The following is a 16,474-nucleotide window of genomic DNA, read 5'->3' as shown; positions in this document are numbered from 1 at the left end:
AGTACAATAAGTCTCACCCGAGATGTTTTCCTGTACTCAGTTGTTATCTGCTTAAGCTGACTTGCACTTACAGGGATTGTATTAACATTGACTCCTCACGTGATGCAGTTTTTGTTGCATTTGCTTCATTTGCTGTACTTTATTTTCCTTAGTTTTTGTCGATGTCATTTTTGGTGACCCACGGCACAAGCAAATGACTCATGGTCTCTCGCGCTCTCACCAGGTTCCACAAAAAAACCTTGAAAATTGAACGACCACCGGTTTGAGCTCGCCGCGCCTCCGTCCTCCAACGTGCATTTTAACACTCACCAAAATCACTCACTCGTACACATAAGACAGGCAATACCAGATGCTTTTTTCACTCACGTAACACAAAGATCCATGTTCCAAACTGACACACGAGTATGCACACACATCCACACATAAAGACGTATTTTATTCAACTCCCATCAGTTTGAGAAACCTGAAATCCAGAAAACCCAAAAAAGGATAGCAAACTGCCACACCCAATACTCTTCATTATCATAGAACCCTAAAGAAACAAGAAGCTAGAGCAATTCCCCCAGAAAAATTCAAATTCTGCGTGGAACCGCCACAAAACCAATGGTGGTGGCGCTTGGCCCTGTCCATGAATGCATGAAAACTGTGGAACAAATTCATCCGTTTTAAACTTTTGCTTTCGGAGGTGTTAAAATACATCTTTGTGAATTGTTATGTCTCAATGGAAAAATGACATGGAAAAATAGGCACGCTTACACGTGAAATCTGTACACAAATATAGCACTGACAGTAATTTTTTCCGTTGACTTTTTTTAAAATTTAATTGTATTTGGCAACGTGTGCATGACGAGTGAAAAATCACAACAAAGTGCAATCGGGTTGCCCTCGCCGCCACCAAATCATGACGGCCGAAGGCTCGGATGCCCGCTCCTTCCTCGCAGTAACTCGCCAGCGCTTCACCCGCACGCACAGATCCACACGCATGCGCGCGCGCGCACACAACTCGCGAGTCTAAATGAGAGTGGCGTTAGTTTGCTGACTATGCTGATGACTGAAAGACCGGCGCGCAGAAGACGCCGGCGCAAATAAGTCGGCGCCAAGGGCGTCGGCGCTCAGCCCAAAGGTCCCCCCACCGCCCCCCCCAATGGAATTGGCGGAGACGTTGCCGAGGTCGCGAGCGCCGGGCGCGGAGGGCGCCTCGCTCCGCTCCGCTAGAACTTCGCGCAGGAAGTGCTGGAGCGCGGAGATGTAGCCGCGGCACTGCCACGTGTCGTTGTGCGTCCCCTCACGAAACGTGGCCATTCGTTTGAGGGGGGCGGGCGAGAGGTCATGCAGCCGGCTCATCATGACGGGGGGAACCAGCGAGTCGGCGAGTCCCGAGACGAACAGCGTGGGCACGCGGCAGCTCGCGATGTTCTCGTGCGACGGGAACCGGCTGCGGAAACACCAGGACGGCAGCGGGAACGGCCGACACGACGAGGAGGACGACCCGCTGCCGCCGCGCGAGAACACCGGAAAGAGCGCTTGCGCCATGTGCGGGATGCTCAGAAAGGTGTTCTCCACGATCAGCGCCAGCGCCCCGTGGAGGCGGCGGCGGTGGTGGTGGTGGAGGCGGCCATTTCCGTCGCCGCCGCCGTCGTCTCCGTCCGGCTGCTGCTGCTGGCGGGCGGCGAGGTCGATGGCCACGGCGCCACCGAGCGAGCGGCCAAAGAGGACGACGCAGCTCGGATCCACATCGGGGCGCGCCATCGCGTGCGCCAGCGCGGCCTGGGCGTCGAGGTAGAGGCCGTGCTCACTGGGCTCTCCGTCGCTGTGGCCGTAGCCACGGTAATCGAGCAGCAGGACGTTCACTAAGCGGGGGGGAGGGGGGGCAAAGGGGTGAGACCGGCAGCAGTGACGGAGGAGACAAGAAGGCAAGCAGAGGGCAAGGGAGCAGGAAGCAGCGGAAGAAAACATGAAAGGTGGGATTGGGGAGACACATTGGGGATAAAAATCAAGATATCGTTACAATACCGACTGTAAACGGTAAAAAAACAAGTAAACCATTTCGTATGTAGAACTTATTTTGCACCGTGCGTAGCCAACTGCTAATTCACAAATTTGTGGGGAATAAGCCATTTTCTGTAACTTGAGGCATAAGCAATTAGAAAATAACACTACCCAGGAACAAAAATCGTGTTACGTATAATCGGAGGTGCGGGGGAAGGACAACAAACTAAACACAAACCATGAGACGTGAGACAACGCAAAGAACAGGCAACAGATCTGATATTTCATGGGACCACCATTGCCAGTATCAAAATATGATAATAGGTTTTACCCTTTCTGGCAATATATATTTTGATAGTAGCAAGGGAGGTTCCATGATGTAGCTAGCTGCTCACCCCGAGCTCTCAACGTCCTGATAGTGGTATTGTCTTTCATCTTCTTGGTTCTTTCGGTAAAGTCACGTAGAAGGGAAGTAATAAAATAATAAAAATAAAACATAATAAAATAATTCTCACGACGTTTCGGCCACAACGCAAGCAGCCGTCCTCAGGTGAAGACCAGGTCTGTCGGGGAGACAGCGTCTGAATGTCTTTGTGCTGTTCACCTTTTGGCGTCCTCAGATCTAACACAGTTTGAGACGAGGCTCTAAAGAAAGCTGTCTCTGGTGTGGACCAATCAGTTTCAAAGACAATGCATGTTTTTATTTGTATTTTCACCACAAGTATATGTGGTTAATGCAGACATGATTCCTTGCAAAAGGTTTCAGTTTGGTGTTTTAATATCTTAACACCTGTTTTATTGCCAGAAAGGGGAAAACCTATTCTTATACTTATGGATCTGATATTCATGGGTATTACTATCTGAATTGTATTTTTTTTAAAGGTCTTGAACTAACCTGAAATTAGAATGACCAGGAATGAACCACCCTCAAACCCAAAAACTTAAAAATGTTTGAAAATGTGACATGTGGCAAAACAGTTATTATTCATTTGAAGATACATAACTGGTATAATGAAACTGTGGACAAGTGATCTCAATACAACGAGAAGTGGAACTTGTGAGCGTTTAATCCACGAGTCGCCGATGAAATGCATTTTCGCTCTGGAATTATTTACAATACTGGACCAGTGCAGGTCACACTAGCATCATCAGGCGCCAGACGATTTTCCAGATTTGGCTGTCGCCTGATGATGCTAGTAATTACTGGCGAAACGTCGTACTCAAATTGTAAATGTTGTGGATTTGCTCACCACCACACCGGTGCGCTGTACTAGTAACGAATTGGCACGTTCTGTTTACGTGACAAACCTTGTTAATTGGCTGTCAGCTGGTGGCGTGTTTAACGAAACATTTATATTTATGCAATCTAACCCAAAAAAACCCATCTATTATGGATAATATTGGTCGCGGAAGCCTACTACGTGTTAAACTCAGCTCGAGGAAATTCACCTAAAATTCTGCGCCGGCCTGGTGGCAGAGCAGATTGAGCAAGCAGCTCGCAAAACGGAAGTTTGCGAAGTTCAAATTCTGGCGGAGGGCTTCTCTCAGCCCATCACCCATCCGGTGCGCAATTATCCGGCTTCCAACATTTACCGACGGTCCCGGGCCAATCCGGCAAAACCGCTCCAGACCGGCGATTGGCACCGTGTGCGTGACAAAAAAACGTCGCTATGCTTGATTTTAGTGTTAAATATTAGAAACTGTACATTATACACGACATACAACTTAAACAATGAAAATACTGCACACGTATCTATACGTGACCCCATGGAAGGTCTTCGAGATTGGAGTGGTAAGTACGGTACTGTAAATACAATAACTTTTTAGAGTAGAACATTTATTTTTCTCGATTTGTATGTTTATTCATGACAATTTCATAGAGTTAACACATTTAAAGCATTACAGAACATATAATAACTACAAACATGTGATAAATGTTTTTGCAAAAATAATCTATATTAAATAATGGTGATTAGTGATTATCCAGCGTTTTTGAAAATCCGGCACCCCCTCCTCCACCCCAAAGCCAATGGATAATCGATGATCTGTATGTACCACTTTGTGGGGTAGTCAGTGGAGGTTGTGGATAGCCTCATCCCCTGCCACAAGAACATGACATTTCCACCAATGGCTCTGCAGGGCCGCGAACAGATGAGTGCCGATGCCCGTACGCTCATTTTGAGCAGGTACCGCTCCCACTCGGCGGTAAACGTTCCGCGTGAGGCGCACTGCGTTACCTCGCAGGTGCGCGACCATCATGAGCGCGTTGGGCATGCGGTGGCCCAGGTTCCCTGCGTTGCCGTGGAAGTAGATGAAGGTCGGGATGCCGGCCGGGGCAGCGGGGCCCCCCACGATGTCGCATGCGCGCAGGAACACGGCGCTGAGCGCCACGCCGTCGCGCGCGCGAACCCGCACGCCCTCACGGGGCACCCCCAGCGGGAGCGGCACGAACACGCGCGAGCTCGCCGGCTGCTCTGGGAAGAACAGCAGCTGGTCCTGGCAGCGGTAGAGCGTCGCCACCACCGACAGCAGCGCGAGAAGGAGCAGCGCGGCGAGCGGCGGGAAGGGAAACGGCGGCGAGAGGAAGCCGCGTTCGGCGGAGCGGGTCGCGTCGCCGCCATCGTCCCCGCCGCCGCCGTCGTCGCCGCACAGGTGGCAGGCGAGCACCAGCGGCAGGAGGCACAGGCGGCAGGCGTCCCAGCCTCCCGACAGCGCCCGGCGGAGACACACGCTCGCTCGGCCCCACGCGCGCCTGGCCATAGGCACCTGGCTCCGCGCGTCCCCGGTGCCGGCGCGCTCCACACTCACGTGCGCATCCCGGGCTGCGTCAGGAGCTTCGTGGAGGCCGCACTGTGTGGCGCTGTCCATTACACGTGCGGCGCACGCTCACGCACGCTCACGCACGCTGGTGGCTGCGCATGCAGGCGCCTGGCAGAACTCTACAGAGTGCCCAGAGTTGCCCTGGATTCATAAAGAGTCATTTTGTTTGCGGTTTCACGCTGGTCTTCAACCTGCAGAGAGAGAACGTTCACTCAATATTGGCAGAAGTCCTCTCTCAAGACAGGATATTCATTCGATGTATCAATTGTTTGTATAGTTATATTCCTTCATTATTCGTTTGCGAAGCCTGACCGACTTGGGCTTTCAGGTCTTCAATGAGACTTCCGGCCAAGTGCTTAAAGGTCCACCATGAAAGGTATTCAGAGGTAGGGGGACACATGGGGACGATTGAAAATTATGAGACTAACACAATATAGCGCCTTGGATTAAGGCGTGATATAAATCTATAAGATATTTACCACGCTAATAAAATGACAGCATCACATTCACAACACCCCAAAGCATAAACAGCCGTGGTTCGGATGGATTCTAAAATTGCTCAGTTCCCCAGCCACAACAATTGGGATTAATTGACAGGTCAATGTCTAACAGCGATGATGAATCCAAGAGACAGATGTGTCTACGTGTATTGCAAGTCTAAACATGACGCGTAATGAACACCCGAGTGAGATTCACCGTTAACGAAGAGGTCGCATCACGTTCGTGGCAAGTGAGAATATGCAATACAGGGGGTTGTGGTGAGGTTAACACAATGCAAATAGTTTGGTGTTTGAGAAAGGATCAATGTCTGAGTTTATCCTCGAGCATAACAAGGAACTAAAAGCTCTATCTGTCTGTTTAAATCAGTTAGGTGCGGAGGATGTCAGGAATATAAATGTGGTCACCATGCGAGAAAAAATCTCGCATGATGGCTCAGCCGTAGAGTGAGCGTTCAAATCCTATCCTAAATCCGGATTGTAAATGCTTTGGGTTTACTCTCCAACACACAAGCGGTGTGTTGAACTATTAACGAATTGGTACGTTTTGTTTACGTGACAAACCTTACTAATTGGCTGTGTTCGATGGTGGCGGGTTTAACGACACATTGATATTTACGCGAACCCAAAAACCTCTATTATGTTCAAATCCTCGTTGGGGGTTTACTTCAGCCCTTCGTCCCTATGCACGCATCGTGGTCCTGGCTGGACACGAACCACAGCCTCCTCGGTGAGGTCAAAGGCCTCTGAACTCCGACCTCGGCATAGTCGCGTACTCCCGGAAGTAGTGACGGAGGACAAAACAAGACGGGGGGGCGACAGCGACACCACCACACTCAACGGAACTTCCCGTGACGAAGAGGAGCGACGTGACCCGAGGCTGACCCCACCTTGGCGTGACACTTGACTGCACACAAACTCTTTAAATGGGGCACCCGAATAAGTATGCCGGGTTAAAGAACCCAAGACGAGGGTGAACCTCATTCAAAAATGGGCTGGCATGAGCTGGAGGGCTGATGTCTCCACGGAGCTTCATACATCGGCATGCCCCCCGGCAGTTTCCTCAAGCTCCGAACTTGCGCTGCCCGAGTGTGGGGCAGAAAGCTGCCACCGTGGACTCGGCGACACCCAACAACGACGGGAACGTCGCGATGCGGACTCTTCACGGGAACCTAAATATCTACGCCTTGAATTCCTGTTCTGCTAAATATCACACCGGCGGATATTCTCTGCGATTCTGCAACACATCTGACGGCCGATCCAAACACTCCCAAATAACGATCATTGAAACAACATCATTTCGCATCCACGGCTGAGATCCAGCCGTTTTAGAAACATGCACAAACTGTGTGTGAACCTATTCGTGGAATGCAAGCAACGTGTCCAACACTGCCAGGCCTCTTTGACACACAGCTCATCAGCGAGCCCTCCACCAGTGTAAGGCTTCCTTTACACACCGCTCATCAGCGAGCCCACCACCACACTGCCCGGCTTCCTCACACACAGCTCATCAGCGAGCCCTCCACCACACTGCTCGGCTTCCTCACACACAGCTCATCAGCGAACCCACCACCACACTGCCCGGCTTCCTCACACACAGCTCATCAGCGAGCCCTCCACCACACTGCTTGGCTTCCTCACACACAGCTCATCAGCGAGCCCACCACCACACTGCCCGGCTTCCTCTACACACCGCTCATCAGCGAGCCCACCACCACACTGCTTGGCTTCCTCTGCACACAGCTCATCAGCGAGCCCTCCACCACACTGCCCGGCTTCCTCACACACAGCTCATCAGCGAACCCACCACCACACTGCCCGGCTTCCTCACACACAACTCATCAGCGAGCCCACCACCACACTGCCCGGCTTCCTCACACACAGCTCATAAGCGAACCCTCCACCACACTGCACGGCTTCCTCACACACAGCTCATCAGCGAGCCCTCCACCACACTGCTTGGCTTCCTCTACACACAACTCATCAGCGAGCCCTCCACCACACTGCTTGGCTTCCTCGACACACAGCTCATCAGCGAGCCCACCACCACACTACCTGGCTTCCTCTACACACAGCTCATCAGCGAGCCCTCCACCACATTGCTTGGCTTCCTCTACACACAGCTCATCAACGAGCCAACCACCACACTGCCCGGCTCCCACCTTCCACAGAAACAACGGGCATTCACAGAAACAATGCATTCCTGAAGCACAAGTGGATAGTCAGAGTCTCTCTCTCTCTGCTTTGTGCGGCTGTGGCTACGAATCCCAACCCCTCGCACCACGTAGCTTCGCACTGCGCCAAACACAAACTTGAAGACGGTGGCCTGGGTGAGTGCATCTCCTGTTACTTTCATCAAACTCTCAACGCAATCGCACGGTCACATTACTTACGGCAGAACCTCTGGCCTACGTGTCGTGGAAAAGGGCCATTGCTCGATACATCGCCTATGACGAGACTCTTTACGAGGCCACACAGCGACGAATGCGCCCAGGGCTGCCCCGCTGCTGCTGCTGTTTGTGCACCGCTGATCAATGCAGCAGCAAGCAGCAGTAAATGCGCTGAATTTCTGTAGTTGCTCTTCATTGGCCACACAAAATCATCCGTGTGATACGAGCACCACTTTGTTGGAGGGGGTGCCAACAGTGTGGCTAAATTTCCTCCCTCTCTCGCCATAGGAACGTAGAATGGCCACTCCTCCGCAACACGCACAACCCCCCCACATTGCAGGAAGCCGATGACGCCATGAGGCTCGAACCCCGCCCCCATCCCCGCACGCCTCCTCTAGAGCCACGCCCCCTCCCGTTGTCCCCTGACCCCCCCCAGTGCTCAGCCAATCACACGCCTCCTCTAGAGCCACGCCCCCTCCCGTTGCCCCCCCAGTGCTCAGCCAATCGCACGCCTCCTCTAGAGCCACGCCCCCTCCCGTTGCCCCCCCCCTCGACCCCCGCCGCAGTGCTCAGCCAATCGCACGCCTCCTCTAGAGCCACGCCCCCCTCCCTTCACGAGCCCCCGCCCCGCGAGTTGCCACCTAGGCAACGGGCAGGGCCGCGGCCTTAACCGGGAAAACCGCCGCGAGTTGACGCGGACGCAGAAATAAAGCGCGCGCAGGCGAAGGACGCGGCGCGAGGTGGAGCGCGGCGCTGAACGCCGCCCGCGCAGACCCCGCGAGCGGTCGCCCGCGCGGACGTCGCGCGGCGCCCGGGGGCCCCCGTAGGCCGAGACGAGAGAGGGGGGGGGAGCCGCTCCGCCTCACCTCGCTTCTCGCCGTGACGCGGCACTCCCAGCGTGCCCCGCGCGCGCGTACACGGCGCCGACCAATCAACGGCGGCGGCGGCTTGCCCCGCCCACAAGGCGGGGCTATAAGTAAGGAGGGTGTCACGTGCTTTGGAGTCACGAGGCGGAACTGAAGGCGCGGCTGCTTCGAGTGCGTGGTGGTGCTGGTGTTGGGCAGGGGAGCGGTGGGTGTAGTGGTTAGCGCGACGCTGTGCAACGAACCCGGCTACCCGAGTTCGATTTCTGCTCACGGACAACACCGGTGGCGATTATATGAACAGATCCTGGGCCTCCCCTAGATCGACTCGGCCTAAAAACGAGTACCCGGTGCGGTGTGTAAAACATCGGCCGGGCGTGGTGGCCGTGCCATGCCGGCCTTCATAGGTGCTCGCTAACAGCACTTGCACCAACAGTCTGTTAAGGCTACACGGGGTGACCTGTGGTCCCGCTACTGCCGTCTAAGCGTGAGTCCCGACTGCTGCACGTGTACACTCTGCCATGGGTGGAAAAAACCCGATTTTTCCAGCGGCAGGCATCGGGTTTTTTTCTTTAATACAATTAAACCCTATTTTGGGTAATTAATACCTGGTTTAATGAATACGAAACTCTGATCCTAGGCTTAGGCTGCTTCCTCGTCGGTGCTGCTATCGTACCCGAGGCTGTCGGGCACGGGGTAGTCGTAGAATGCGGCGGGCAGGTTGGTCTTGATGATTAAGAGCTCCACAATCGTGGGCGCCAGTGAGTTCCTTGGCTTGGAATAGATGAAGCCCATCGTTGAGAAGTGCGGTTCTGCAATTAGTACCAATTAAACCGGATTTCTCCCAATCTCAGATGATCGGGTTTAATATAAAAAGACAATTAAACCCGATTGTAAAAACCCCGACTGTGCCAGCCTTGCGCTCTGCACGCTCTGCACTGCGCGCGCGCCGCCTGCGTGGTCACGGTCGCCGCTTCGCGTGTGCCTACTCGTGTCGCCAGCGTGCGCTCAAACCTGTGTTGCTCAATTTGCTCTCGCCGTGTCCTCTCGCACCTCCCTGCTGCAGGCCCAGTCGTCTTGCTGCCCCCCGCCTCCTCCCTTGTGTTGCCGCGCCAGTGAGCAGCATGAAGTGCCTCTTCATCGCCGACAGCAGCGCCGACGTGAAGTTCGTCTGGGCCGATGCGGCGTTCGCTGCACGACTCCACCGGGCGGCAGGTGGCGTGGGTGCGTACCGCCGCGTGTCCGCCTCTCCCCTCACACCGCGCTCCTCACGTCTCCCAGTCTTCTCTGGGAGAGAGGGGGGACGAGGCTCGCACCACGATCGCCATTCAACCCCCCCCCCTCTCCACCTTGTCTTTGCAGATGCGTCGCCCGAGCAGGAGGTGCCGACGGCACTCGACATGGACAGCCTCGTCTACCGGATGTTCGCCCCTCTCGTGGCGTCGGCCACCGTCCTGGAGACGGAGCTGGAGGACTCGTACGCGTCGTTCGAGTGTGTGGGCGACGCGCGGTACGCGCTGCGGCGCTTCGGGGACCTCCTCTACGTGGCCGTGAGCGCGTGCGCCGCTCCGCACGGCGCCGAGACCGACCTCGCACGAGACATCTTCGCCCTCCGTCGCCTCGTGGAGTTTCGCTTCGGCCTGGCCTGCCACGACTCTGAACTGCTGCGCAAGGCGCTGAAGCCACCGGGACTGGAGAAGAGGCGCCGCGTGTGGGCCGAGCTGGACTCGACGCTGAGCGCGCTGGCACGGCTGCGCGGCACCGAGCAGGGCTTCCTGGCGGAGGCTGTGGAGCGCCTCGCGTCGCCGCAGCTGGCCGAGGGCTGCCTGGAGCGCCTCGAGAAGGTGGTGATCGCGGCGAACGCCGTTCCGGAGCGGGAGCGCGAGGGCGAGGAGGTGGTGCACGCATTTATCCTGGTGCACACCAAGCTGCTGGCGTTCTACTCTGCACGGAATGCGGGGGTCCTGGCCCCCTCCGATCTGCTGCTTTTGATTCTCATGGCACAGAAGATGTTTCCCCGCAGGGAGGAGGGCAACGGGGCGGCATCCGAGGGTGCTGCGACACCCACGGCAGCCGCTGAAAAACATGAAAATGGCAGAAAGGCGGAACCCAGAGCCACGTTCGGCAACTCCGGTGGCGGCAAAGGCCGACAGCAGCCGCCCGCCAAGCGGCCTGGCGGCAGGGCGCCGGGCAATGGCGGGGATGCCGAAACGGGAAGATGCACGGGGAAGGTCGAGTTTGAGTTTGTGAGGAGCGAAGCCGTGAACCCGAGGTCCCAAAGCCCCAGCCGCTTCAGTCAGAACACATCGAGCGAGGAGGACTTTCAGATGGCTCTGGAGAGCGTCGCGGATGAGACCGTGCTGGCCGAGCTGACGGAGGGAGGGTGTCGGAGCGGCGGGTCCTCGACGCTCGCCGCAAGCTCCGTGCCGTTTGTGTTTGGCTTCGATGCGCAGCGCGTGGCTGCGAGCGTGGGGGCCGGCCACTGCGAGGATGATGATGATAAGCTACCGAAACGCATCTTCCTGGAGACGGGAGGACGCGAGAGCTACAGCCCGTTCACTCCGCACAATCTCTACTGCTACGAGGTGCACCCCGGCATCACGCTCTCCTTGCTGAGCCGCGGCCCCAGCAGCCGCCTCGCTGCCCCCATGTCGTCGCTGCTGGACTACTTCGTGTCCGTGGAGAAGATTTTTGACGAGGGCATCCGACCCCGACTTAAAGACGACCTGGATAGAAAAATGAAACAAATCATCGACTGCCAGAAAATCGGCCGCTCGCAGACGACATCTCTGCAGGAGGTGTGGCAACTCTTTAAGAGGAAGCTCTTGGTGAAGAGCAGCGAGACTCTGGACGTCGATTTCTTGACCTCGGCTTGCCGCACCATTCAAAAGTATCTCTGCAAAGCGTTTAGTGTGCTTTACCTGCTCGATACTCCAAGCGCCCGCATGTACCGGTCCCTTGAGGAGAGCGCGCTGCAGTCCATGCGCAAGAAGCTGGAAGACTACAAGGACTTCCTGCTGGTGAAGAGTGCGCGCAACATCACGATGGCTGCCTACCTGGAGAAGTTCCCCGGACTTGTCCATTTCCTCTACATGGACCGGGCCCTAGGGCTCCTGGTCGCCCCGGCACTGCTCACGGAGGGCGGCTCTGAGCTGGGTCATGGGGCGATCGCGGCCGTGGTGCGCGACCTCGTCTGGTGGTTCGTGTCTTTCTCTCGGCGAATGCTGCGGCACGGTTATAATAGCATTGCTCTCCGCAAGGGCGACTTCGTCTGCTCCTACTTCCTGTGGTTTCGTGATACCGGTGGCAAGAGCCTCGCGGCTCCAGACCTGGAGACGGACGTTGAGGAGGGGCCTGCCGGGCAGCCCGTGGGGGTGCTGGCGGGGGACTCGTACCGCCGCCTCATGTGGCTCTCGGCGAGACGGCGCCAGGAAGAGGTGCGCTGCTACGAGATGGTGACGCTTCACCTGGCGGTGGTGCCTGCGGAGTGCATCGCTCAGCAATGCCAGCAGTTGGTGAAGACGCTCTGGGAGCCACCAGGGCTGCCCTTGCTTTGACCAACGATGGGCCCGATGGCACGCAGCGATTCGGTTCACATGAAGCAAGACTTGCTGGGCATCTTAAGCCCAACGTTGGTGTTGCTAGAATCTGTGCCTTGGGGAATCCAGGCTGTCGATTACTTTACGAGCTTCTGCCATGAGGGTTTTGGTGGGATGCAAGCGTTTGATGCAAGCAACTTGCAAGTGCTGTGGAGCTTGTAGGAAACCCACCCCCCTGGGGCCACGCAGCCCCATTCTGCTCCGCTCATGAAGCCACGTGTGCCTAAAACTGGGAGCTCCTCTGCTGCTGGGCCACCAACAGTTCATTCCATCGGCATCATCGGATTTTGTTTTGTTGTAGAATGCCTCTCGAGTTGCACTTTAACATGAAGCTGCGTACACTTAGGCCTTGGCAACGCTCTGTGGCGAAGCATGCGGTTGCTGCCTGTAACAGGCGATACTGGTTTATACGGACTTGTGGATGTAGAAAATTATTTTAAATGTTCTTGGCCAAATGCTTACCACAGCCAGTGAATCTGCGACCAGAAAGAGATACTGTCATGGCCTGTCTCAGACAGAATTGCCAATCTAGTTATCCAAGCAAGTGCTTGTGTTAATGGTGCATTATCAGGTGTCTCATTGCCAAAGTCTCAAGTGGATGCATTACCCTGAAGCGGCTGCACTCGCAATGCTCGTCTGCCAACTACAAAGTGTAATGCAGAAGGGCAAGGCCTAAGATGTTGAACAGAGATGGGGGTATGAAGGCAGATGTTGGATAAACGTGAGACGATCGTGTCCTGGTGAATGGACACTGAGGCTGCTCAATGTGCTAAATATGCACTTAAAGCTCTATCAATTATAAAGTAAGTTTCTTGACACGTTTATTAAATAAAGGTAACTGTACACATTGAAAAAGGATTTTTCAAGACTTATAGGTTGTGCTTGAAGTTTGTGAAAATGAAAGGCATACTACAGCGTGCACAGATTTTGGCATGCAGTGTGAAAATTCGGTCACATTCAACTGCATGTCTTAATTTATGCCGTAAACGGTGGTGTATGGACATGAGTATTGAATGTTAAAACCCAGATGTTCCCTTGTACAAGACAATTTTAGTCCGTAACACGTGAGAAGTTGGAATCCACACACCTCTCGAAAATGAGTAAAGCAGTAATTTTTTATTGATTTAACATTGTAATGTTAACTTAAATGAATACTGAGAAGTGTGTCATCACCCGTGGTCCCTGGATTGCAGAACTCCTTCACATGTGGGGAGGTCATCTTACCCAGCTCCGATTAACAGGCATCTCTTGGGATTTGTGGTCAGTCGCTCGCTAAAACGCGTCGTCACGTAGTGGTTTGGTGTGGGCTTGCATCCAATCAGGAAATAAGCTGCGTTGAGGCCCTCTGTAGCAACAGCTTGAATGTCACTAGGAATGGTTTGCCCCCTGTGGTGCACATGCAGAGGTCTGCACGGCAGCTTCACAGGCCTCCCGTTAACAGACATGAAACTGGCGTGTGTGGCATAAGAACCTGAAGTTTGCAAAGTGGCATCTGTCAACCACCAGGCAAGAGCAAATGTAAAGGCTATGTTACAGTCGCACCGAGGCACAAATGCGTCTAAAATGTTCACACACATGGCGACAGAACCAGCTGACTCCAGCACCTACTCTCCATGCACTCGCATCAACTGCTCATTCTCTCCGTCCGTGTCCTGAAACGGTTACAATAAGGGCAATCCAAGCATTTAAGTAACAAGATATACTGAGTTCGTTTACTGTATTTCTAGCAACGCGGCAGAATGTGTGGGTAACCAGTGTGACCGCGAGGTGTACAGGAAGCTGGGTTACTCGCGAAAAGGCCACTCCCACACAAGCAGCCCCCAAGTACATGGGCCACTGTAAATAAGTCCTACAGCTATTGCAATAAACATGCTTGCAAACCAATGCACTAAAAGGTATGATGTTATGTTGCAATTGCATAAATCTATTTTCATTGATAATGCATGTTAAATAAATGTATATCCGCTGCATATATTGCATAACGGTGTAGCCATCCCTTGGTGTGCACCTCTGCAATGTGCAGTTCGTAAATATAAGATGCTGGAAGTACAATGCCAGATCCCACTCTGAGCCGGTGGCTACAAGGCCGTGTGGTGCCGCACCCAGGGCCTATGCAGTGGTGACACCACCAAGGCCAGGCTGACAACCATCTACCCTAGCATGCAGGCGAAGCCATACTGTTTTCTTTTGGCCCAAGCAGTTATTTGTTTTCAGGAGCGCAGGCATTGAATCCTATCGCGCAGTGCATTTTATAGTTGCCACGTCGCAATATTTCCAATCAGATTCTCGTAGGGGCCGTGCACCAAGAACGAGACAAAGCTCGCGTAAATGACGCAACTTCCAACACCAGTAGCAGCAGCACTCGTCTGAACAAAAATGACAGCGCCACATCGCCAAAGGCGTACAGACACCCTTTGCTCTGTGGGGTATTCGGATGTCTACTCAGTGCTGTATTAACACGTGTAATCTTTGCAACCTGAACATCCCAGATCATATACACAGTTGTATAGGCAGATGCAATTTGGGCATAGTTTACCAAGTACAGTTTTGTCTTAAGCTTAGCTTCAAGTTCACCTGCACTCAACATTCAGCTGTGCACACAGGCAGTAGAAAATCCGCACGCAAGCTATGGGAGTGTACAAATTATTTGAACCAGTCTTACTGTAAAATTCCACAATCAGAAGCAACTTAGCGTTGTACAGAGTTACAGCACCAAACTTTCAATACAAAGTAATTGTCATGTACGGAATTCTTTAGGCTACTGAACTGCAATTGCCAAATGTCCGCGTGTATTTCGGTTTTCCGAGCTTTCCAGCCAATGCTGATTGTGGGTCTGGCCCTTGCCTATGTTGACACCCATTGAGAAGGCGTCTGTCAGCAGAACAGTCACCGCGCTTCTCTGCAATTCATCCATGCGCTCGGCAAACACCCCCCCACCCCCATGTTTCCCCCTTCTCATCTTCCTACTATGCGCTGCTTCGCTCGGCAGCTTCGGGTCAAAATGCACTGAAGCCAACTGAATTGCACAGCTGAAAAGGGGTAGTGTAAAGAATAAATTATAAACATTTAAACCTGAAAGTGCTGTCCAGCACATAGATTAAGCAGTGAGATTAAATACGCGTTCTACGTGCGTTTGGCAATGGCTACAAACGAGTATCAATTGGGCTCAAGGCATTTAAAGCACTCTTGTGGTGGGGTAAGATGGGTCACTTCTGACAAAATCCTACAAAGGCATTCGTTCGACCGTGCAGATCTCACCATTTTATTTTGCAACAAATCCCTTGAACTAAAATGCATACTTTCATGCAAATTCCAAAAGATTCAACAGCGATGCACTCTTGGGCTCCAGAATTCTTGATGCCGAGACCTCGTTCCTGAGGGTTACTGTGCGCACCCCATCCCACCGGAAACGCGTCGGGGTGCGACTGCTACTGCTGACACGCTCGGCAGGTGACGGCCAGCGTTCTGCACGAGCGCCAGAGAGTCTCCAGCAACACTGGTCACCAGAGGCTGAGTTTGTCTTCACCGGCCAGCGGCTTCTTTTTATTTTACTTACAAAAATGAAGAGGCCTCAAAAAGTTTAAAAACGCCGTGTCCAGTAGAAACGTGTCCAGCTGAAGTGCTCGCATCTCTCCCCGGGCTGGAATGTCTCCCCCCCCCCCCAACGCGGTTTATTTCTTCATGTCAATTACAGCGACGTGAAATGTATTGGACCAACAGATCGGAACTGTCAAGATCCGCTGTGAGCTTCTCTACCGAGGCTGTAATGAGCGTCTTATATCAGAATCTCGACCATCTCGTTATCCATTTGGTCTTCCTGGGGCAGCCCTGACATGGGCAGTGGTGGTCTCCCGTCCAGTGACTTCTCACCAGCTGACATCTTCATATCTGCAAGGGAACACAAGCAGGAAAGGGCACAAATCATGGACGGGTGTACCTCAATATACGTTTGGGTTGAGTTCTTGAAAACATGAACGCAAAGTGAAAAATCGCAATGTATATCGAAACGTATTTTCCCATAAGGCCCCAAATGCATATCCTAAGATGCACGTTCCTAAGAAAATATTTTCTGACACAAAGCCTACTAAAATAACACTTTTCAACAAAACTAAGATTTTTTTCATGCATAAATATGGGCAGCAGGAGCTTCCGCCTCTCCCTCTTGGGTGTACGTACAGTCCAAAGTGAGATGGAACGTACAATAGTTTGGGCTACTTGGCTTGTTTAAAAAAGTGGCGAGGCCAGGTGCAGGCACAGACAAACGACAACGTGGCATTTACTGCAGGTATTTTCACATTTTTTCCACCAAAATTTAA

At 53.3% G+C, this 16,474-nt stretch overlaps 3 protein-coding genes across 8 annotated transcripts in view; 1 reads left to right on the top strand and 2 right to left on the bottom strand.

The window, feature by feature from the left end:
- Positions 1-417: 417 nt before the first annotated feature.
- Positions 418-8,609, bottom strand: ABHD13 (abhydrolase domain containing 13). Of its 2 annotated transcripts, none has more exons than XM_078876249.1 (3): positions 8,563-8,609; positions 4,227-5,000; positions 418-1,850 (listed from the first exon to the last, which is right to left on the bottom strand). In XM_078876249.1, exons 2-3 carry the CDS (start codon positions 4,855-4,857, stop codon positions 1,012-1,014), a joined length of 1,470 nt encoding a protein of 489 aa, XP_078732375.1. In that variant the 5' UTR covers positions 4,858-5,000; positions 8,563-8,609; the 3' UTR covers positions 418-1,011. The 2 variants fall into 2 exon arrangements, with proteins under 2 accessions (XP_078732375.1, XP_078732376.1); XM_078876250.1 differs by lacking the exon at positions 8,563-8,609 and adding an exon at positions 5,974-8,076.
- A 7-nt stretch (positions 8,610-8,616) lies between these two features.
- On the top strand, positions 8,617-13,115 carry HPS1 (HPS1 biogenesis of lysosomal organelles complex 3 subunit 1). Of its 4 annotated transcripts, none has more exons than XM_078876244.1 (3): positions 8,617-8,672; positions 9,626-9,783; positions 9,922-13,115. In XM_078876244.1, exons 2-3 carry the CDS (start codon positions 9,684-9,686, stop codon positions 12,114-12,116), a joined length of 2,295 nt encoding a protein of 764 aa, XP_078732370.1. In that variant the 5' UTR covers positions 8,617-8,672; positions 9,626-9,683; the 3' UTR covers positions 12,117-13,115. The 4 variants fall into 4 exon arrangements, with proteins under 4 accessions (XP_078732370.1, XP_078732368.1, XP_078732366.1 ...); XM_078876242.1 differs by lacking the exon at positions 8,617-8,672 and adding an exon at positions 8,703-8,733; XM_078876240.1 differs by lacking the exon at positions 8,617-8,672 and adding an exon at positions 8,708-9,046.
- A 90-nt stretch (positions 13,116-13,205) lies between these two features.
- The window catches only part of LOC144947074 (angiomotin-like protein 1), a 35,241-nt gene continuing 31,972 nt past the window's right edge, over positions 13,206-16,474 (bottom strand). For both annotated transcript variants that reach the window (XM_078876238.1, XM_078876239.1), the window contains exon 17: positions 13,206-16,046. In XM_078876238.1, coding sequence (XP_078732364.1) covers positions 15,934-16,046 — 113 coding nt within the window. In that variant the 3' untranslated portion in view covers positions 13,206-15,933. The remainder of the gene's footprint in view (positions 16,047-16,474) is intronic.

This window comes from Lampetra fluviatilis, chromosome 43 (genome assembly GCF_964198595.1).
Source record: "Lampetra fluviatilis chromosome 43, kcLamFluv1.1, whole genome shotgun sequence".
NCBI classification, from domain to species: domain Eukaryota; kingdom Metazoa; phylum Chordata; class Hyperoartia; order Petromyzontiformes; family Petromyzontidae; genus Lampetra; species Lampetra fluviatilis.
The sequence above is the reverse complement of the archived record's forward strand: the minus strand, read 5'-3'. Positions and strand labels throughout refer to the sequence as shown.

What these genes read in the sequence shown, in the direction of transcription:
- ABHD13 (XM_078876249.1), bottom strand. Translation starts at nt 4,857, where the DNA reads ATGGACAGCGCCACACAGTGCGGCCTCCACGAAGCTCCTGACGCAGCC. An exon ending in GATGGTCGCGCACCTGCGAG is followed by an intron (nt 1,851 to 4,226) that starts GTAACGCAGTGC and finishes CCCCCCGCTTAG; the next exon opens with TGAACGTCCTGCTGCTCGAT.
- HPS1 (XM_078876244.1), top strand. Translation starts at nt 9,684, where the DNA reads ATGAAGTGCCTCTTCATCGCCGACAGCAGCGCCGACGTGAAGTTCGTC. An exon ending in CCGGGCGGCAGGTGGCGTGG is followed by an intron (nt 9,784 to 9,921) that starts GTGCGTACCGCC and finishes TTGTCTTTGCAG; the next exon opens with ATGCGTCGCCCGAGCAGGAG.